The sequence below is a fragment of the Schistocerca nitens genome, chromosome 7 (genome assembly GCF_023898315.1).
Source record: "Schistocerca nitens isolate TAMUIC-IGC-003100 chromosome 7, iqSchNite1.1, whole genome shotgun sequence".
NCBI lineage: Eukaryota > Metazoa > Arthropoda > Insecta > Orthoptera > Acrididae > Schistocerca > Schistocerca nitens.
In genome coordinates, this window is record NC_064620.1 from 240,916,372 (window position 1) to 240,940,160 (window position 23,789).

Below are 23,789 nucleotides of genomic sequence, written 5' to 3' on the forward strand. Positions count from 1 at the left end.
TCAGGGTATACGCTATATCTGTGGGTAGGAAGATATTGATGCACACATCATAACTCTATAACAATGGAGAAATGGAGGAATCCATCAGATGAGAGAACTGCCTGCAGAAGAGTAATTCCAACTAGCAGTAGGCAAGCAAAACATCACATACAGACTGTGAACAAGACAACAGACCAGGACAACTTCAAACAACCTAAACAACAATGAGCCACTAAGTGAAACCTTTGCTACAGCTATGACACCAAGACCAAGAGCAGCAGAGAGACAAATCCAAGATGTGACCAAAGACAGTAATCGGGTGACAAGCATGGTAGTTACCAAGCAGTCCTAGTACAGTGGAGATAGATCCGGCAATATCAAACACGAGCACTGAACTGACCAGCTGTGTGCTAGGTTGCCGCTTATATACCGGTGACGTGGAACACTACTGGCCACTGCATTCATGTGGCGAGACAGTGGCACTTCTCTTGCCACATGCACAGTGCTGTTTAGCCACAGCGCAACCTAACAGCCATCTAAGTCCATATCCTCTGGCAGGTATTCAACCTCTGTGGTGCACAATACCAGATCCCACCCCACAAAACAGGTGTATATGGGCATAAATGTTTTGAACAGTTCTGTCGGGGCCAGAAAGGTCTGGGTGAAGACCTCGTCCCTTCTATTTCTGATTGTGAGAAGGGAAGGGAGGGTGTTCGGCGGTGTCCATTGTGACTTCACTGGAGGTGAGGGTGCTGGAAGGATCCCCCGATCCTCGCGGTCGCAGAAGGTAGTGCCAGTATGCCCAATGCAGTCACCAGTGGTGGTCCTGCAGCCTAACAGCTACCAGAAGACAGGGGGACGGAGGAGAGGTGGCAGCAGGAACGACACTGTGCCCGAGGTTGGAGCTGGTTGTGGTGGCAGCACTTGAGCCCTTTCTGTGTCTAGACAGATGTAACTTGTCGCCTTTGGGTCTCGACTACTTTTGCTGGTATCCACGATGCAGTACTTCCAAAGGAGTGGGCCCACACAGCTGCGCCAGGCGTGAAACACTAGGAAGGCCAAGGGTGGGCTGCAGATGGGTCCAGCATCAGAAGGTGAAGCAGAGTCCACAGTTGCCACCTGTGAAGGAGCTTATTGGAGCTACAACAATCAAGTGGCATGGTATAATAGATGCTCATAAACAGGGTGAGGGCTGATGCAGTGACAGAGGATTCAACAGCTTTCTTCACTGGAGAAAGGACAGAGCAGATGGCTGAGAATATGTTTTACACCATTGGCCATACAGAACTCTTTGAAAGTAGACCCCATTAATTGGGGTCCATTATCAGAGACCAAAGTATGAGGTAACCTTTCAATGACCAAATCCTCGGCCAAGGCAATGAGGGTGGCATTGTTTGTGGTGGACATCAGGCATACCACATGTGTGTGCTCTGAGCTGGCATCCACATTGAACAACCACACAATCCTGAAAATGGACCTGCAAAATTGAGATGGATGTGGTGTGTATACCAGGATGCAAATGATTTTGGATGTGCTGCTTGGTGCCAGGTGCACATCATGCAGCCACAGACCATTCTCTCAATTTTGCCATTGATACCATGCCAGCACATGTGACAAGAAGCCAACACCTTCATGCAGGATATCCTGCAATGACCTCAGTGCAGCAATCTCAGGATTTGTTGCTGCAATTCAGCTGACATGATTACCTGATGCATGTCAGTCTCAGTCACCAAAAGAATAACATCATCGACAATTGAGAGACTGTGAGAAATGTGTTTAAAGGGGTTGAGCTCAGTCGCCAACTGATGGGTGAGGTAGGTTGGTCAGTTGTTGGTCACTTAGCGGAGGAACTACCATAGGGTGGAGTCACAGTGTGTGGCAGTGGTGACGCGCCTGCAATGGGAAAACTTCTCAATGTATGTTGTAGTATAGTATCAATGTGGAAGCAGAGAACTTCCTGTTGGTTGAAATAAAGATCTGGGCCAGCAGGTAGACAGGTCAAGGTGTAGGCACGGGAATGTTGTACCATGGGCCTAAACTGGACAGTATAATTATAGGCACTCAGGAACAATGCCCTGTGCCGGAGGCAGTGAGCTGCTCACTCTGGGAGGTTGGATCAGCACCCAAGTAATGTAACCAAGGTCTTGTGATCTGTAATTAGAGAGAACTTTGTCCCAAAAGGGTAGACGTGAATTTTTTTTAACAGCAAACAGTATTGCCAATGCCTCCTTTTCGAACAGTGAGTAGGTGTGCTGGGCTGTGGTCAAAGTCTTGGATGCATATGGAATTGGTTGTTCAGAGCCACCCTCATCCCTGTGCTCCATAACCACCCCGACACCATAGGTGGATGCATCAACCACAACAATGGACGTTTGGGAAAGAAAGATATGAGACAAAGGGCTGACTTCAACATGATTTTTAGGTGGGTAAAAGCCTGGCCACAATTACAGGTCTGGTTGTAGTGACACCTTTTTATGCAAGTGACTGTGGGGTTTCACAAAGAAGTGACTGTTGGGTTGCACAAAGAAGGCTGCTCAGGGTAGGAACTTGGAGTAACAGTTGACTTTGCCCAAAAACACTAGCAGTTCGAGTAACTTCCGTGGGTGGGAAAGAGAATCACTGGCGGCAACATTTCAAACAGCAGATCTGATGCGCCCTTTGGTATGTCAGTGCCCCAAATACTACCCGAAAAAATCTACACTTCTCCAAATGACACTGCAGAACTGTATCTTAGGGATACGAAGAGGATACAGAGTTTTTGCAAATGCTTCTGGCAGAAGGATCCAGAACCAACGATATCATCCAGATAATTCACACAAGCTGGAATGTGCTGTCAGTTGTTCAGATGGGAGTTGCTTGTACTTATAGAATCTAAATGGTGTGTCGATGACAACAACACTATGAGATTCCTCATCTAAGGGCAACTGAAGGAAAGCATTAGTAAGGTTGATTCTGAGTAGTATTCCTCTATAGTGAGCCTGGTAAGGAGGTCTTCCGTCTGGGGAACAGAATAAGCTTCGCCCTGTGATTGAGCATTGATTGTGGTCTTGAAATCACCATATAATATAAGAAAACCAATGGGCTTTCTGATTATGACTAGGAGGGTGGCCCTTTTTCTAAATTTCAATGGCTTGAAACTTCAGCAGCCTGGAGACGATCAAACTCCTGCTTCGCCACAATACATAAGGCCACCAGGATGGATCTGATACGGTAAAAGCAAGGCGTGGTGTGCAGCTGAAGGGTGATGTCTGTATGAAAATATGAGGTGCACGACAAATCTGGCTTAAACAGAAGCAAACACAGAGCAAAGATCATCTAGTCCCTGGAAAGGGACTGCAGTGGATATGATCTAGATTTTGTCGGAGGTAGAAAACCCAAACAGTGTAAAAATATTGTGGAGAAAAATGTTAGTAGCTAATGGGTTGTCAACAACAAATAACGTAATCAGCCATATAACATGTTTGTAGGCTGCAGTAACCAAGAGCCCTCCATGAAGGGGCATATGGATGTTTTGCTGTACGTAGCACTAGACTGTCATATGTAAATAGTTCCTTGTACTTAGCCACTCACAGAAGCAATGTGGCCTGTGTATGGCAGCCTTAGATGGATGGCTTGATGTAACTGTCTCCATAGGCCACCACCAAATGCTAGATTGATTGATCGAACAGATGACGCCCCCCCCCCCCCTCCCCCGTGTCCACCTGAAAATGGCTGTCCACATTACAAATGTGGAGCACGAGACATAACTCCCTCATGGAAGGGTCCCCCAGCAGGACTACTGACTGGCGCATATACTGTGTCCTGACGCTTTCTTCAGGTGGGATGGGAGCATGTTGTGTGGCTGTGGTAAACTCTTTGCCACAAAGTGTGCAGGTTCCCCAGTGATCTGGACAGTCTGCCAGGGAGTTAGTGGAAAAACACTGGGCACAATGGGAGCAATCGTCGTGACCTGCGACAAGGTGTGATCAGAGGCTCAGATGCCATAGAAACGTCAGGCAAGTACGAATCGCAATGGTGCTGCAGCCTGGGGGCTCTCCTAAGCCTGTAGCACAGGAGTGAAGCGCATGGAGGCACAATGACTGCTGCAAATTGTGACCTCATCATAAGTCATTCTCTAGCCGCCTGTGCAGTTTTGAACAAGTGTGCTACGCTCAAAATGTCCTCCCCCCCCCCCCCCCCCCCCAATGAGAGGTTGCCTAGTTTAAGTGCTGCAGTGCACACTTCTGGATCTGGTGCAAGCTTGACCACCACTTCACGAATCAAAGGATCTATGTATGAAGCCTCGCAGCCTTGAGTAATGCAACCAAAATAACATTTGCAGCTGACACCTAACAAATCGGTGCCCTATGAGCAGTTTGATTGTCCCAGTTGTTTATGGTACTGATGGAACTCGAGCCTGGAGGCAACCACATGGGACTAGTAATCAGAAAAAAGAATGCATATCTCCTGAAAGGAGATTGTAACATGGTCTGACAGATGGACCACCTTTCTGAGCAGAAAGAACTTACCTGGTAAAGCACAAGATAAAAATAATGATAGCTGCAATTAATTATCCACAACTTAAATGCTATGAAATGCTGTTTCAGATGATGCAAGTATGTGCCACAGTCATCCTTAGCACTGTCTGTGCTGGCGTAAACTGTTGCCAGCACACCGGTTGGCAAAAGTAAAGTGTAAAGATCGATAAGCAGGTGCTGGATCAAGAGTGCCTATCACGGGAGGGGCCTGAGACACACTGACAAGCAACTTGCCGCCAATGCCCTCTAGACAGCAAGTATTTAGGTTGCCACCACTGATCCGAGGCCTCACTGACTCAATCTCCAGTTTGGCATTTGGCGGATAGTTGCAGAGTGGCCTTAGTGTATAGGTCCAGATTAGTGACTATAGTGAGACTAAAGTTTGTAATAGCAAGTTCACCGATATTGTCTGCAAGAGTACTATTATAGATTAGCTTGTACCACAACAAAAATTCAAATAGCTCCGAGCACTATGGGACTAAACTGCTGAGGTCATCAGTCTCCTAGAACTCAGAACAACTTAAACCTAACTAACTTAAGGACATCACACACATCCATGCCCGAGGCAGGATTCAAACCTGCGAACGTAGCTGTCGCGCGGTTCCAGACTGTTGCGCCTAGAACTGCTCGGCTACTCCGGCCAGAGTACCACAACACATGGGCTCTATTGCAGTTAAGCATCCAGTCCAACGAGTGCATCTGTGCTGTAGAAAGAGGATACCAGCCATGCATTACAACCTCCTCTCCCTTGCTTCCTTACAACACATGGCACTACACCGTCAAAAGATGGAAATGATGGAGCATATGGGGGTGCCAGTAGTGGAAGGTGCTGAAGCCTGGTGCAACTGGGCATCAGGTGCTCCGAGTCTGTCCGCCTGAAGCTGAAGTGATTTCTGTAACAAGTCTAACTGGAGCTGCTGCCCTGCAGCTGCATTAATTGCTACTGTTGCCCCAGTGAGAAAACCAGTTTAGCACACATGCTATGGAATAACTTCCTTTTACCTCATCGCCCATGCTATATCTGTGAGTAGCCAGATTTTGATGCACACACTGAAGCTTAAAAAAAAAAAAAAAAAAAAAAAAAAAAAAAAAAATGGAGAAACAGAGGAAGCTGCCAGGTGGGAGAGCCGGCAGCAGAAGAGTTACCCAAAGTAACAGTAGGCAAGCAAAATGTAACAGACAGACTGTGGACAAGACAACAGACAAGGACAAGGACAAACAACATGGACGACAACAAGGTGCTAAGCAAAGCCTTCACCACAACCATGAAAAGAACACCAAGATCAGCAGAGAGACAAATCCAAGATGCGAACAAAGAGAGTAATCGGATCAAAAGCAAGATAGTTATCAGGCAGTCCTAGTACAGCGAAAACAGATTTGACAGTATCAAGCACGAGCACTGAACTGACCGGTTGTGCAACGGGCAGCTGCATATGTACCAGCCGCATGGAACACTATTAGCACTATTGGCTGTCACAATGAAATGAGGAGACTGGTACTCTTGCCATGCAAGAACAGCATTGCACAGCCACAGTGCCACTTAATGACCATCCAAGTCCACTTCCTCTGGTGAGCATTTAAACTCCACATCGCCCAATACAAGATTATATAGCAGCTATGCTCCAACAACTGTACAGCATTCTATGGGTGCATGACAAGGTACCAACTATCTATTTGCACGAATGACTATCACCAAACTGTAGCAAACCACAAACTTGACCATCCCGTTGCCGAACATGATACACACCACAATACGAATGACTTCAATGGCTGCTTCAGTATGCAGGCCATTTGGGTACTCCCTTCCAGCACAAGACTCTCTGAACTTTGCAGTTGGGAACTGTCCCTCCAACATCTCCCGCACTCTAGCAATCCCTCTGGGCTAAATCTCCACTAGCCTGTTCCCACTGCCTCACCTTACCTTTTCCCTCAACTCTACTGTCCACACCACTGCTTCTTCCCCTTTGTCAACCAATCTCCCTTCTCTCTCCACTCCCTTTCACCATCTTTGTCTTCATCTTCACCTTCGTTTTCTTTCCCCCCCCCCCCCCCCCTTTCCTATATAACTTTTTACTGTTCTCACCGTGTTTTCTCTTGTTGTGTGGTTGCGAAGTCATCTGAGCATAGATCTGCCTCTTTCCCACTACACCCTCCTTATCTCCTTTCCTACCTTCTCCCCATCTCGATCAGCTCAGGCAACTATTTTCAGTAAACAAGTGTCAATAATTAGTGTCACTGTTTATCTTGAAAATCTGCTAGTGCTCAAAAACTAGTGTGAATGCTATTTCTGTTATGTGTTTATGTGCCACACATTAGTCAGCTATAGGTGAGTGGTTGCCTTTCCCCTATTTTACACACTAAAACTATAATGATGCTATGTAACACAATCATCATACCAGTCATAACCTATGGAGCAAAAACATGGAATTCAGTTTAATTAGAAGAACACCAGTTACAAGTATTTGAAAACAAAATTTCTTTGGTCCATACTATTATAATGAATCACAAAGCTGGAAGAGAAGACATAGAAATTCATGTGCTATCACAACAAGCAACAATAATCTCTCTGATGAGAACAAAGATTTTCATGTGGTTTCAAGAACATTCATGGAGAAATCATTTGGTGAGAGACCAAACGAGAGATTCAGGAGTATATGGGCAAATAAAATTAAAATAATATCTAACTGGATGAGTGCAAACAACTGGCAGAAGGAGCACAAGACCAAAGCATTTGGAGGCAATATGTGAGGCCGGCATTGGAGCTTCATTTAGCTTACAAGCTATTAAGAAGAAAGAAATCTAAAACTTTTTTGGATCAATAAACAAGCACTGAATTGCGATGCAATCAGACATTGAGATATAAATCAAACTTGCAATTTGTTGGTCCATGTTCCCTGGAACATTCACAAAATCACACAAACTTACTCTTGAGAGAGAGAGAGAGCACTCTTACATTTAAATAACATCAAACATTAGAGAACATATTATGTTGGTGCATAAGTTTGGAGGTTTTTGTTTTGTATGTTGGTATTATAGTTTCTATGGGTTTGTTTATTGACTGGCATTTTTTATTTGTAGCTTACTTTTACTATTTGAATTTACATATTGACATTCTATCATTTGAAGAGAGTGAGTGGAGCTGTGGATACTAGAAAATGAATTGTTAAGTGGAGAAATCAGAACATTTCCGACATATTCCCCTGTTTAAGTTCAAAACATGGGTGACAGCAGTGGAGGCAGTCTAAGATTTGCACTGCCACGAGGATAATGCCACTGAATATGAGAACGGCAAGAGAATGATTTTCCTGTTTTAAGGGTTTGATGAAGATCATTTAATCTCATTAATCCACAATGATCCATGCTGTGTACTCTAGAACTGACAAATGTGATGAACTGTGATCATAGCTTATTTCTAGGGACATGAAAAATTAGCATTTGCAACAAATGCAAACATATGTATGAGGTCTGCCTCAAAATTTGAACTTACATAGTAAAGGCTGTTCCATAGAAAATTGTATCTGTATGAACCATTTTATTACAGATAGTTTGAAATAGATTTCTGCATATAAATGTTGACTAAGTCACTAATTTTTGATTAATGGTATTGTACAACTTCTGACAAAATCCAATCTGGATAGAGAATGTGTGTAAGAACATATCTGGAAAATAAAGAGCACACCTGTGCACCAATGCAATGACGTATCAGTGGAGTCATAAGTTATGCTCTGGCCCCATTTCTAACAGTGGATGGCTGTGCAGTAGCCATACTAAATGCTTTGTGACCTCTGCATTGTTTATAGTTCATTATTTTGTTTTCTTACTCTGAAATGAGCAAAGCGGCTAACCTTGGTCCATGACGGAGTTAGAGTATGATACAGTGATACAGCACCAGAACAGACCAGCAATCCAGTTGTCAATTCTGCTGACACAGAACATTTATGTGGGTTGGCTGGCTGCAAGAGGGAGGCGATGGCGACCCCCCCCCCCCCCCCCCACCCACTCCTCAACTATCGAGTGTTCGAAATTCTCGTTTGTTTACACTCGCAGTCACCTGCTACCTGCTATGTTGTAGTATCCACACTGTAGTGACCGCACCAAAAAATTTCCTGCATGAACACAATTATTTTTGGTTCTACTTTCATTCTAATTGTCTTGTCAATCCTGTTTGCATCATTGTCAATTATGGGTTGCATGGCCCACAAAAGTACTCTGCAATATGCTACTCAGGGCTTATACGCTACAGATTCGAAATCAGTGTTCTGTAGATTTTATAATTATCAAACTGGATGGGAGAGGAAAGTTAATGTTGAGAAACACTTAAATCAAAGAAGCACTCTGCTCATAGGTTGGAAAATACTGCTGTTTCTCAAAAGAAACAATCATATGTTGAATGCTTAAATAGAGCCTAAAGAAGAAAACAAGCAAAGAGTATTTTGTGTGTGTGTGGGGGGGGGGGGGGGGGGGGAGGGGGCGGGGGGACTGCTGAAGTTTTTGTAGGAGCAAATATTCCAATTTTATATTATTATAGGCTAAACTATTTATTCTCTTTTCTTATAATTTTATTTTCAATGACTGTTTTTTTCTTTTTATTTCCTTTTTCCCCTTTTGCAAGCAATTTTGTTTTCAGGCACATAGTATGGCAAACTTTGAAAATTATACATCTAACCTTTTACAAAAAAACATGCTTATTTCTGCAAAAATTGAAGCTTAACACTGCCAAAACAGATGTTTAAAACAGCCAAAACAGATTCTTAACACGTCCAAAACAAACTATCTTTTTAGGTCTTTCAAAGAAACATTTTACTTCTTCCAAAATCTGTCTCCTTCAAAAGTTGAGTGGTCAAAATTATCATATTACAAAAGATTTCAATCTTCCAGTGCAATCCTTCCAAAATTCCAATGTTATAATTTTGGAGGCCTAATTTGCCTTATCATAAAAATGTATAAATTTCCCAGAACTACATGTTAGTTTGTAAAATTTGCCTATTAGAAAATTTAACTTCTCACAAAGTTCTTGGTGGGCTTTTGTAGATACAGGTGTGCAGAAACTTAAAACTCCATGAAACAGAACCATAATTAATATAAATTTAAGAATATTGGTACCATAGTTAAATGAAACGTTGTTTCTGCTTGATATATTTATGTATTTTTTTTTCTGTTAATATTTAAAACATAACAGTCTTGTATTTGACATATTATAATTTATGTACTACTCACACTTATATAGTCACCAAGCACAGAGACATATTTAGATGGGGTTGAGTTTTCAACCACTGCAGACATTATGTGCAGTAAGTTGTCTCTGTCTGTCACTCACTACACAAACTTTCATGTTAGTCAGTCATGGTCAAGCAGTCAAATTCTATAGTTATTATGTTAGAACTTGTCACTTGTCACATTTTGGGAGACCATTCATGGTCTATGTAGCTTATCAATCCGTGTTTGGAAATGTTATTAATGCATTAGAAGTTAGCTAATCATCATGTGATTAATAATGACAAATATAAATGAATGAAGTAATCTCAACAGTGTTCTGTTGAAATTATTGTTGTTGTTGTTGTGGTCTTCAGTCATGAGACTGGTTTGATGCAGCTCTCCGTGCTACTCTATCCTGTGCAAGCTTCTTCATCTCCCAGTACCTACTGCAGCCTACATCCTTCTGGATCTGCTTAGTGTATTCATCTCTTGGTCTCCATCTACGATTTTTACCCTCCGCGTTGCCCTCCAATACTAAATTGGTAATTCCTTGATGCCTCAGAACATGTCCTACCAACCGATCCCTTCTTCTGGTCAAGTTGTGCCACAAACTCCTCTTCTCCCCAATTCTATTCAATACCTCCTCATTAGTTATGTGATCTACCCATTTAATCTTCAGCATTCTTCTGTAGCACCACATTTCGAAAGCTTCTATTCTCTTCTTGTCTAAACTATTTATCGTCCATGTTTCACTTCCATACATGGCTACACTCCATATAAATACTTTCAGAAACGACTTCCTGACACTTGAATCTATCCTCGATGTTAACAAATTTCTCTTCTTCAGAAACGCTTTCCTTGCCATTGCCAGTCTGCATTTTATATCCTCTCTACTTCGACCATCATCAGTTATTTTACTCCCTAAATAGCAAAACTCCTTTACTACTTTAAGTGTCTCATTTCCTAATCTAATCCCCTCAGCATCACCCGATTTAATTTGACTACATTCCATTATCCTCGTTTTGCTTTTGTTGATGTTCATCTTATACCCTCCTTTCAAGACACTGTCCATTCCATTCAACTGCTCTTCCAAGTCCTTTGCTGTGTCTGACAGAATTACAATGTCATCGGCGAACCTCAAAGATTTTATTTCTTCTCCATGGATTTTAATACCTACTCTGAACTTTCCTTTTGTTTCCTTTACTGCTTGCTCAATATACAGATTGAATAGCATCGGGGAGAGGCTACAACCCTGTCACACTCCCTTCCCAACCACGGCTTCCCTTTCATATTTTACCCCTGCCACCTTCAGAATTTGGAAGAGAGTATTCCAGTCAACATTGTCAAAAGCTTTTTCTAAGTCTACAAATGCTAGAAACGTAGGTTTGCCTTTCCTTACTCTTTCTTCCAAGATAAGTCGTAGGGTCAGTATTGCTTCACACGTTCCAACATTTCTACGGAATACAAACTGATCTTCCCCGAGGTCGGCTTCTACCAGTTTTTCCATTTGTCTGTAAAGAATTCGCGTTAGTATTTTGCAGCTGTGACTTATTAAACTGATAGTTCGGTAATTTTCACATCTGTCAACACCTGCTTTCTTTGGGATTGGAATTATTATATTCCTCTTGAAGTCTGAGGGTATTTCACCTGTCTCATACATCTTGCTCACCAGATGGTAGAGTTTTGTCAGGACTGGCTCTCCCAAGGCCGTCAGTAGTTCTAATGGAATGTTGTCTACTCCCGGGGCCTTGTTTCGACTTAGGTCTTTTAGTGCTCTGTCAAACTCTTCACGCAGTATCATATCTCCCATTTCATCTTCATCTATCTCCTCTTCCATTTCCATAACATTGTCCTCAAGAACATCGCCCCTGTATGGACCGTCTATATACTCCTTCCACCTTTCTGCTTTCCCTTCTTTGCTTACAACTGGGTTTCCATCTGAGCTCTTGATATTCATGCAAGTGGTTCTCTTTTCTCCAAAGGTCTCTTTAATTTTCCTGAAGGCAGCATGTATCTTACACTTCGTGAGATAAGGCTCTACATCCTTACATTTGTCCAGTATCTATCTTACCCCTCATAGTGTCTACATCCTTACATTTGTCCTCTAGCCATCCCTGCTTAGCCATTTTGCACTTCCTGTCAATCTCATTTTTGAGACGTTTATATTCCTTTTTGACTGCTTCAATTACTGCATTTTTGTATTTTCTCCTTTCATCAATTAAATTCAGTATCTCTTCTGTTAGCCAAGGATTTCTACTAGCCCTCGTCTTTTTACCTACTTGATCCTCTGCCTACCGATTCTTGTTCTACTGTATTTCTTTCCCCCATTCCTGTCAATTGTTCCCTTATGCTCTCCCTGAAACTCTCTACAACCTCTGGTTCTTTCAGTTTATCCAGGTCCCATCTCCTTAAATTCCCACCTTTTTTGCAGTTTCTTCAGTTTTCATCTACAGTTCATAACCAATAGATTGTGGTCAGAGTCCACATCTGCCCCTGGAAATGTCTTACAATTTAAAACCTGGTTCCTAAATCTCTGTCTTACCATTATATAATCTATCTGATACCTTTTAGTATCTCCAGGGTTCTTCCATGTATACAACCTTCTTTCATGATTCTTGAACCAAGTGTTAGCTATGATTAAGTTATGCTCTGTGCAAAATTCTACCAGGCGGCTTCCTCTTGCATTTCTTAGCCCCAATCCATATTCACCTACTATGTTTCCTTCTATTCCTTTTCCTACTCTCGAATTCCAGTCACCCATGACTATTACATTTTCGTCTCCCTTCACTACCTGAACAATTTCTTTTATCTCATCATACATTTCATCAATTTCTTCATCATCTGCAGAGCTGGTTGGCATATAAACTTGTACTACCGTAGTAGGCGCTGGCTTCATGTCTATCTTAGCCACAATAATGCGTTCACTATGCTGTTTGTAGTAGCTTACCCGCACTCCTATCTTTTTATTCATTATTAAACCTACTCCTGCATTACCCCTATTTGATTTTGTATTTATAACCCTGTATTCACCTGACCAGAAGTCTTGTTCCTCCTGCCATCGAACTTCACTAATTCCCACTATATCTAACTTCAACCTACCCATTTCCCTTTTTAAATTTTCTAACCTACCTGCACGATTAAGGGATCTGACATTCCACGCTCCGACCCATAGAATGCCAGTTTTATTTCTCCTGATAACGACGTCCTCTTGAGTAGTCACCGCCCGGAGATCTGAATGGGGGACTATTTTACCTCCGGAACATTTTACCCAAGAGGACGCCATCATCATTTAATCATACAGTAAAGCTTCATGCCCTCGGGAATAATTACGGCTGTAGTTTCCCCTTGCTTTCAGCCGTTCCCAGTACCAGCACAGAAAGGCCGTTTTGGTTATTGTTACAAGGCCAGGTCAGTCAATCATCCAGACTGTTGCCCCAGCAACTACTGAAAAGGCTGCTGCCCCTCTTCAGGAACCACACGTTTGTCTGGCCTCTCAACAGATACCCCTCCGTTGTGGTTGCACCTACGGTACGGCTATCTGCATCGTTGAGGCACGCAAGCCTCCCCACCAATGGCAGGGTCCATGGTTCATGGGTGGGGGAAGGAGGGGGGGGGGATTTATTATTACTGACTGTTTAAGTCACTTAACAATCATCCGAAGAATACTGGTGAAGATGGAAATGTATGAGACTTAAGAAGCATAGTCAGTAAAACTACACTATTCATTTGCCAACGGTATATAAAAGAACTGATTGCGGGGCTTCATACGAGATCAAATTTCTCACAGTATTCCTGTCATGATTATTTCACAGGATATATGTGACAGTAAGTACTAGTGCAAAGCGCTTTATTGTTTCTCAAAATATTTGAATTTATCATTTACACAGTGTCACATGCATTCAAACCAATTCTGCGAACTTTTTTTTCCACTCTAATGTTGACACTTCAGAAATATGGAATTGGAATGATTAAACAGTTTCTTGAACCTGTGTCCACAAATTCCTTGCTTGGCACAAGGGAACCAAAGAAGCTGTTCAGTGATCAATCAACTGGATACGAAGAACGAGACATTTATCTGTTACTTTTCTCGAAACAATCGCTTGACATACCGTGTGATGGCTGCATGATCATGATGAAGAATGATGTGAGGTTCCTAGTTGTTTTTCCTGATTTCATCACTCATTTAAGAGCAAACAAACTGCTGTATACCAATCAACATTTAGTGTTCTTCAATCCCCTAAAACTAAGGTCGAGACACATCAGTGAGACCAAACGAACTAGTGCATCCACAGCTTGTGGTCTAGTGGCTAGCGTTGCTGTCTCTGGATCACGGGGTACCAGGTTCAATTCCCGGCTGGGTTGGGGATTTTCTTTGCCCGGGGACTGAGCAAAGAAACCAAAGATCAGCCCCACAAACCGAAGATCAGCGCCCCAAAAACCAAAGATCATTATCATCAAACATTTTGGAAGTGCTTCCTGAACGTACCATGTTTGTTGGTTTTGATTCATCTTCTAACACCCAAACTGTTACCAGTTCATATGAATACACCCAACTTTTGTCTCATGTTAAAATGTTGTATATGGATTTTGAAGTTCCACAACCGAATTTTTTTCACACCATGTGAAATAAGCCCAATTTTGAGCTTTGGTCAAATTAAGTGGAATCAGTCACAAATATGTTCATGCAAAATCAAAAGTTCTTCAGTCTTTTATATTCCAAAGAAGGCCTCTAACTCGCTGAAAGGCACATGTGTTGATCCTCTTCAAACACATTGCTCAAAACACTGCTGTTTTTGTTGACAGCCAACCAATTTTGGTCGACATTCATGAAATTCATCATTAATGGATGCATGACAGACAAAATCTTCCAAAATAATTGTAAACAATCTATTCTAGCAATTACCAGAAGTTGAATGAAGTGATCTGATGCACAGAAACCTTCCTGTGAAATTTCCATTTTTCCACAACTCATTCTTTCAATGTATGCTCTGAAGACACTGCTCAGCCAACTTAAACTACCATGTCCCATCTCAGTAGCACTGACTAGCAGCCATTTAAGCAAGGTGACCCTTATAATATGTTGTCTGATTCGTCTTGCAACGTATACACTCTAAATTTTATCAGCAAATCCTTCCATTATGCACTATACCTCATTTGTTGAATCTTCCACTGGTGTTTGATGCATTCACACTAATTAATGAACCTCTGATGAAATGTCTGAATCTTCCATTAATCCTATTTGGTAAGGGTCCTAGACTGATAGGCAATACTGAAGCATATGCCAAATGAGGCTTTCGTTAGCTACCTTTTTTATGGGTGAATGACGTCCAGGCATCCTGCAAAGAATTTCAGTCTCTCATCTGCATTTTCTACAATTAGTTTCATAATGTCATTCCACTTTTGGCACTTTGAATGCACTATCTTAGATATTTTACAGTTTTATGTTTCCAATATGATTGAATGCTAGATCTACATTTACATAAATATTCCACAAGCCACCGTATGGTGCATGGCTGAGAATAACTTGTACCAAATTTGGTCATTTTCTTTTCTGTTCCACTCACAAATACAATGAGAGAAAAATGAGTAACTATACGACACCAAATGAGCGCTAAGTTTTCTTATTGTATCTTCGTGGTCCTTTGAGAAATGTACGTTGCTGGCAGTAGAATCATTTTGCAGTCAACTTCACATGCCGGTTCTCTAAATTTTCTCAACAATGTTCCTCGAAAAGAGCGGCACCTTCCTTCTAGGAATTTCCATTTGCATCTTGGTAATACTTGCATGTTGATTGAACCTACTGGTAACAAATTTAGTAGTCCGTCTCTGAATTCCTTCGATGTCTTCCTTTAATTTGACTTGTGGGGATCCCAAACACTCAAGCAGTACTCAAGAATGGATTGCACTAGTGTCCCATACATGGTCTCTTTTATAAATGAGCAATGCTGTCCTAAAATCCTTCCAATAAAATGAAGTTGACCATTTCCCTTCCCTACTACTATCTTTACATGCTTGTTCCATTTCACATCATACTGCAATGTTATGCCCGCATATTTGACCAAGGTGACTGTCAATCAGCACACTCCTAATGTTGTATTTGAACATTAAGGGATTGTTTTTTCTACTTATCCACATTAATTTATATTTTTATATAACAGAGGGAAACATTCCACGTGGAAAAAATATATCTAAAAAGAAAGATGATGAGACTTACCAAACAAAAGCGCTGGCAGGTCGATACACACACAAAAAAACACAAATATACACACAAAATTCTAGCTTTCGCAACCAACGGTTGCTTCGTCAGGAAAGAGGGAAGGAGAGGGAAAGATGAAAGGATGTGGGTTTTAAGGGAGAGGGTAAGGAGTCATTCCAATCCCGGGAGCGGAAAGACTTACCTTAGGGGGAAAAAAGGACAGGTATACACTCGCACACACACACATATCCATCCACACATACAGACACAAGCAGACATGTCTGCTTGTGTCTGTATGTGTGGATGGATATGTGTGTGTGTGCGAGTGTATACCTGTCCTTTTTTCCCCCTAAGGTAAGTCTTTCCGCTCCCGGGATTGGAATGACTCCTTACCCTCTCCCTTAAAACCCACATCCTTTCATCTTTCCCTCTCCTTCCCTCTTTCCTGACGAAGCAACCGTTGGTTGCGAAAGCTAGAATTTTGTGTGTATATTTGTGTTTTTTTGTGTGTGTATCGACCTGCCAGCGCTTTTGTTTGGTAAGTCTCATCATCTTTCTTTTTAGATTAATTTATATTTTTCTACATTTAGAGCTAACTATCATTCATCACACCAATTACAAATTTTGTCTGTCATCTCGTATCTTCCAACAGTCACTCAATGATGATACACTGCTGTATACCACAGCATCATCACCAAACAGGTGCAGATTGCTGCTCACCCTGTTCGTTAGATCATTTATGTATACAGAGAATAAGAGTAGTCCTACCACAATTCCCTGAGGCACTCATGATGATACCCTTGTCTCTGACAAACACTCACCACCGAGGACAATGTACTTGGTTCTATTATTTAAGGAGTCTTCGAGCCACCCAAGTACGTGGAAACCCATTCCATATTAACAGTCTGCAGTGGGGCACTATGTCTAATGATTTTTGGTAATCTATGAATATGGAATCTGCCTGTTAACCTCCATCAATGGTTCACAGGATGTAATGTCGGAAAAGGACAAACTGAGTGTTGCATGAGCAATACTTTCTGTAACTGTGCTGATATGTGAATAGAGGCTTTTCCATCTCAAGGGAGTTTTATCATATTTGAACAACAAATGGTTCAGAAGAGAATGCATAAATGACAACAGGAAAAAGTTAGTAGAGATTTGGAATTCTGAGCTAAGCCATGTTGAGGAGGGTAATTTTGTGGGTCAGTTGTTTTACACTTTTTATGCACAGGAGTCACCTGCACGTTTTTCCATTTGCTTGGGGCTTTGCGCTGGGCAAGAGATCCAGGATAAATGAAAGCTAAGTAAGGGGCGAATGCTGTAGATTACTCTTTGTAAAATCGAACTGGGATTCCATCTAGACATGGCGACTTACGAATTTTAAACACTTTTAGCTGTTTCTCTACACTGCAGATGTCTTTTAGTGTGTCCTCTATATGGAGTTCATTTCTTAAATGCAAAATTCGGAACTTCGGCTTTCCTTTATCTTGTATCGCCACACCAAACTGGTTGATGGGTGACTGGATAGAAGCCTTCAATCTGCTTAGTGGTTTCATATAAGACCACAATTTTGTCAGGTTCTTGGTAAGATCTTTGTTAATGTACAACACTGATAGCAGTTGTATGCTTTGTGCATCACTCTTTTTACAGACACACAAATCTCTACTAGCTTTTTCCTGTTGTCATTTATGCATTCTCTTGAACCATTAGTTGTATAACACACACACACACACACACACACACACACACACACAGAGAGAGAGAGAGAGAGAGAGAGAGAGAGAGAGAGAGAGAGTGTGTGTGTGTGTGTGTGTGTGTGTGTGTGTGTGTGTGTGTGTCCTGGCTAATGATTTCCAACTCTGCTGGCAGTTTATTCAGTGTGTGTCAATTTTTCCAGATGATTATATTTTCGACTTCTGTGTTACTTGACTACCTTCCTGACAGCAGCAGTGCATGATGGGAGTGGGGTAGGAACTAGAGGAACTCCAGGAAGTAGAGCAACATGCACACCACCACCTCAAAAAACTCTCCACCCTGCTCACTTCCTACTCCCGTTTTGGAGTAACATTGTCTGCCATCTCTACAACAACTCCCAAACCTCTCCCACGTCATCTCATAGCTGACAAACCTTATCTCCCAGACCTACTACATTTACCCCACCCTCCAAAACTCCCTCCCAACACGACACAGAATCCAGAACCTAAACAGACCCAAAACACAGTCATTAACCTTTCCTCCAGAAGCCTTAGCCCCACAGAAATATCAGTACTTTCCAAAGGCCTTACCTTTCCCCTATTCCCAAATTAAATCATGCAGGGCTTGTTATGGATCTTCTTGCCTTGTCCTGGTTCCTGCAGTGGAAACACTTTTTTGTTACCAACCCTACCACTTGGAGTCAACCAAAGACCAATACTGAACCCTGCTCGACTCATTTCACACCTCCATCCAACTGTGATCCACCCCCACTGCCCCCAAAATCACACCCTGTTAACTTTCCAGAATGTCTTAACCTCGAACCTTGCCTCACCATCATTCCCCAAATCCCTAAACATGCAAACCAACCTCACATCCGCAGAAAGAACCGCAGTCCGTCATCTAAAAATTGGTCCTGACCTTATGATCCTACCTGCGGACAAAGGCTCCCCATTGTTGTTTTGAACCACAAGGATTACCCGACAGAAGGACTCTGCCAGCTGCCAGATACGCTCCACCTACAAACCTTGCCACAGTGACCTCATTTCAGAAATCCAGCAGGATCTCTAGCCTCTCCTCAACTCCTTAGGCCATTCCCAGAACCTCTCCCTTGAGTACATCTCTGCTCACCCCTATCACCCCCCTCACTCCTACCTTCTATATGCTTCCTGAAGTCCATAAACCCAACCACCCAGGACACCCTGTTGTGGCCAGTTACTGTGCCCCCACTGAGAGAATCTCTGCTCTTGCAGACCAACACCTTCAGCCTATTACCCAGAACCTACCCTCCTATGTGAAAGATACCAACCATTTCCTCCAGCGATTCTCCACAATTCCTGTCCCTTTACCACATGGTGCCCTGCTCATCACTATTGATGACCTCCCTTTACACTAACATTCCTAATGCCCATGGCCTTACCACTATTTGACACTATCTTTCCCAACGCTCGATGAATTCCAAACCAGAAACCTCCTTCCTAGTCACCATGACCAACTACATCATCACCCACAATTTCTTCTCCTTTGAAGGCATTAACTACAAGCAAATCCAGGCTATGGCTATGGGCACCCGCATGGAACCATCCTATGTCAACCTACGCATGATCCATCTGGAGGAATCCTTCATGAACACCCAAATCCTAAACCTCTTCACCTGGTTCAGATTCGCTGATGACATCTATGCAATCTGGACAGAGGGTGCAGATACGCTATCCACATTCCTCTAAAAACTCAACAGCTTCTCCCCCATTTGCTTCACCTGATCTTACTCAACCCAACACCTCCTAGATGCTGACCTCCACCTTGAAGATGGCTACATCAGTAGCTCTGTCCATATCAAACCTACTAACCACATGCAACACCTCCACTTCGATAGCTGCCACCTGTGTCATACCAATAAGTCCCTTCCATACAGCCTAGCCACACATGGTCGTCACATATGCAGCGATGAGCGGCCCCTCTTGAAATATACTGAGGGTCTCATTGAGGCCTTCACAGCCCATAATTATCCTCCCAAACTTGTGCAAAAACAAATCTCACGTGCCTTATCTTTCCAGTCTCCCACAACCTCCCAAAGCCTCACCGTCCAGCCACAGAGGATCATTCCCCTCGTAACTCAGTACCACTCAGGACTGGAGCAACTGAATTACATTCTCCGCCAGAGTTTCGACTACCTCTTATCGTGCCCTGAAATGAGAAATGTCCTCCCATTCCTCCCACAGTCGTATTCCGCCGTCCACCTACAAAATATACTTGTCCATTCTTATACAACCCCTGCTCACAACCCCTTACCTCATGACTCATATCCCTGTAATAGACCTAGATGCAAGACCTGTCCCATACATCTTCCCACCATCACCTACTTCAGTCCAGTCACAAACATCACCTATCACATCAAAGGCAATGCTACGTGGGAAACCAGTCATGTAATTTACAAGCTAAGCAGGAACCACTGTGCTGCATTATATGTGGGTGTGACAAACATCACGCTGTCTGTCCACATGAATGGCCACCAACAAACTGTGGCCAAGAAACAAGTGGACCACCCTGTTGCTGAGCACGCTGCACAACACGACATCATCCATTTCAATGACTGCTTCACAGCCTGTGCCATATGTAGATCGTTCCAACCAACACCAGCTTTTCTGAATTTTTCACCCATCCAGACCCTTCCCTGCTCCCATTCCAGCACTACACAGCCCTCATTCCACCAATGCACCCAGTCTTTTTGCTTCTCCCCCCCCCTCCCCCTGCAAAACATCTCCCCTGCCCTCTGTCTAAGCTCCCAACTGCACCTAGCTACCCTACCCACTCTCCATCTTGTACTTGCATGCTCCCCACCAACATTTCACTATCCCCCACTCCTACCCTGCTATCCCTCTCCCTCCCCGCCCCAGCCTCCTCCTTACCCCCACCCCGTTGCCATTCCCATCATGCACTGCTGCTATTGTTTGCAGTATGGTTTCAGCTGTCAGAGGCCAGTCGTGTGTGTGTGTGTGTGTGTGTGTGTGTGTGTGTGTGTGTGTGTGTGTGTATCTCATCTATTTTTGACAAAGGCCTTTGATGGCCGGAAGCTTACATTATGACAGTCTTTTTGTTGTGCCTCTCAGCAACTCAGTAACATGGTGAGTAACAACTTTCCGTTACATAATATTATTAATGATATGTCTTTCACAAAAATGTAAATAGTATCTGCAATCAGTCACACTTCGTTGAATCATATGACATGAAAAAAATCACTGATTAAAATTGCATCAGTAGACACCCCTATTTTACTTGTTCAGCAAATTGCATGAAGAAGAGAGAACTGTATCATTTTAAGTAACTTTATGCTCAACACGCATACAGTGAAACATAAAATTTGCTTTTTGTCTTTTGCTATTCAAAATTAATACTTACAACTTGGCCGTCCACCTCAAAGCTGGACCATAGATACGATCCCCGGTCACAGTTCCACTTGTTTCTCTTGCCAGAAAACTCATTTTGTTAGCTATCTCTGAAATATTATAGTGAAAAATATCAGCTTAAAATATATTTTATAATTTGTTACAAATGACAGACTTAATGTTACATTCACTCTAAGTTACAGTTCCTTAATGTTACTCCCCTCCTGCTTTTACATGATTGTACTTATGTTCATTCAGAAGTGTGGCACACTCTCACTGTTACATATTACACATATTATGCTAGAGAGGTGCTACATCTATAAAGTACAATGCCTGATAATTGTGGAGTTCAATTGATTGGCACTGTTCTTAGCAGACAGCCTAGCTCCTTAACAGTTTCAAGAGGAGTGCAGCCACACCAGGAAATTTTTCTGGATGGGGACCACAGGGAACCATAAGCAGATCCCATCTGTAACAATATGGCTGAAGTACTACAGAAACCAAAGGAGTTGTAGGGAGAGAGGCTTCACATGAAACTTAGTACCAGTCCAGTAATCTCTTTGAGATTTGTCTAACAGCCATGTTAAAGACCCGAACTCTGGTTTTTGTAGTAGCATTTTATCTAAAAACTAGAAGATTCTGAATCTGCTATCTTTTGACTCCTTGTTGTCATATCCTGGTGGCTACAGTCTCACTGGACAGCCATGAAGCTGGATAAGACAGTGTCTACCTCATGTTACCGTACACCACATGCTGCACTCATAACTGGAACCGTTTATTAGGAATGACGAGGCCATTACATTTATTAGAAAGTATCCTCTGCTGAGTTAATATTCCTCACCTTCTCATAAATAGCAAAAGCCTCCCTTAGAAACAAGTAAAAACTGACAGAGGCCAGTTAAAGCATGCACAATAAGAGCACTGTTGATACACTGTTCATTATGCAATGATCCTTTATCAGTGATGTGCAGTAGCATCATGGCCTGCAAAACTAAATACTTCCCTTTTTTCAGAAATTTTCATTGTGGCTGCTTCACTCGAGGTGGCTGATGTTTCTTAACCACAGCCTAACTCTCTGAGATGAACTTTTAGTGTTTGATGCTTACAGTGTATTGAAAACCACCACTATTGGTAAGCATGTGACAGCACCTAATATGTTTCAAAATGCTGTGCATAAAAATGGGATTTTTCTGAGGCTCATACCTCAGGTCCTGTTAGTGACTGAAAGGTAGTGTCAAGTGTTTTGGATAGCCCTTGGGCTACAGACCATTTGTATACCCAAGAGAAGGGTCATCTTACTGTAACTATACTATAGTACAGCGTCAAAAGTTTGAATATTACCCGCTTCTTCCAGCTTAGGCAAACGGAGCAAATTGTTTAGTTCTTTTTGTATTATAAGTGTTCATTGGTGTGCTTCAGGATCTCATGGAGGCACCATTTAGTTTGTGGGCAGTTCCTGAGAAAATCTGGAAAACACTGTTTCTGAGCACTGAAACTGAGCCACAGATTTCAAGGCGCCTATGCACAGCAAATGGAAGACATTTTTACAAGCTGTTCCTAAGATAGTGACCTCCTACAGCCTTGAAATTTTTCTTGATATCTTTATACATTTCTGAGACACAGATTTCAAAGTTACCCTACTTGTACATGTAAAAAAATGCACTTAATATCCAGTGTGAGGCGAAAATGTAGTATATAAAGTTACATAGCATGGAGGAATATGCTGTACAGTATCTCCATAATCATGAGAAGGGTTTCGGAAACCCCATGTTGTAGCACTGAAGCACAAGAAAAATTTTTGTGCACGTAAAATCCGGTCTGAGGTATAAAATTAGTTATGCATTATTTCAGTTTCACATTAGCAAACTACCGAAATTTTACAGACTCAAGTTCTTTTCATATGAAGACATGCACTGCTGTAGCAGGGAAAAGAAGGGAACCAGCAGAAAAATGCTTCCATCAGAGTACAAATGATGCTAATATGCTCCTTTTTCAAAAGACTATGACTGAAAAGTGAGATAGCAGGTGCCTCATTCTCCCTTCCTCAGCACCCTTAAAACTTTTCCCAAAATTTTTGGCATGAGAACATATTCACGCTTCTTTATGCTGAGAGGGAAGGAGACAGTGGCAGTGGGAAATACAGACTGAAAAGTAATAAATACTGGAAGATAGCAGACAGTGTTTATAGCACAGAAAGAGCGAAGTTGACAATGGCAGCGTGAGAGAAAGAGATGGACGTCATGGCAGTGGAACATTTTTGACAGTGATAAGCGAAGAAGACAATGGACACGGTGGTGGAACACTGTTGACAGTGAAAAGACAATGCTACAAAGAGAGACAGAACAAAGGAGACTGTGGTTGTGAGAAGGGAGACAGTGACAATTAAAGAGAGACAAAAAAGATAATGACAATGAGTTGGGCTGAATGAGTGAGTGAGAATGGGCAAGTGGGAGTGGAAGGGTAGCAGCAACTTAATGGCAATGGACTTGTGGGTGTGAGTGTGTTGCAATTAGGGGAGCTTGTGGGAGTGAGAGGTGAGTTGCACACTAAAAAGAGCACGAATATGATCACATGCCATAATGTTTGGAAAATTTTTTAAAGGTGCTGATAACGGTAGAATGAGGCAGCTGGTACTCCACTTTTCAGAGTCTTTTGAAACAGGAACACATTTGCCTTTTTATGTTGTAATTGGAGCATTATTCCTCTGCTCACCTCCTTCTTCCATTTCCTTATTTGAAATTTTTTCTGCCTTAAATATAATTTTGTTTCCCACCTAGCTAATTATTAGCATTTTTTTAAAGGGAGACATTGAAGATGCCAGTC

General features: G+C 42.3%; 1 protein-coding gene across 1 annotated transcript in view; it reads right to left on the reverse strand.

The window, feature by feature from the left end:
• LOC126195552 (uncharacterized) overlaps window positions 1-23,789 on the reverse strand; it is a 322,158-nt gene that overhangs the window by 72,470 nt on the left and 225,899 nt on the right. The window contains exon 19 of the mRNA XM_049934175.1: window positions 20,980-21,076. Within this exon, the coding sequence (XP_049790132.1) occupies window positions 20,980-21,076 (97 nt within the window). The remainder of the gene's footprint in view (window positions 1-20,979; window positions 21,077-23,789) is intronic.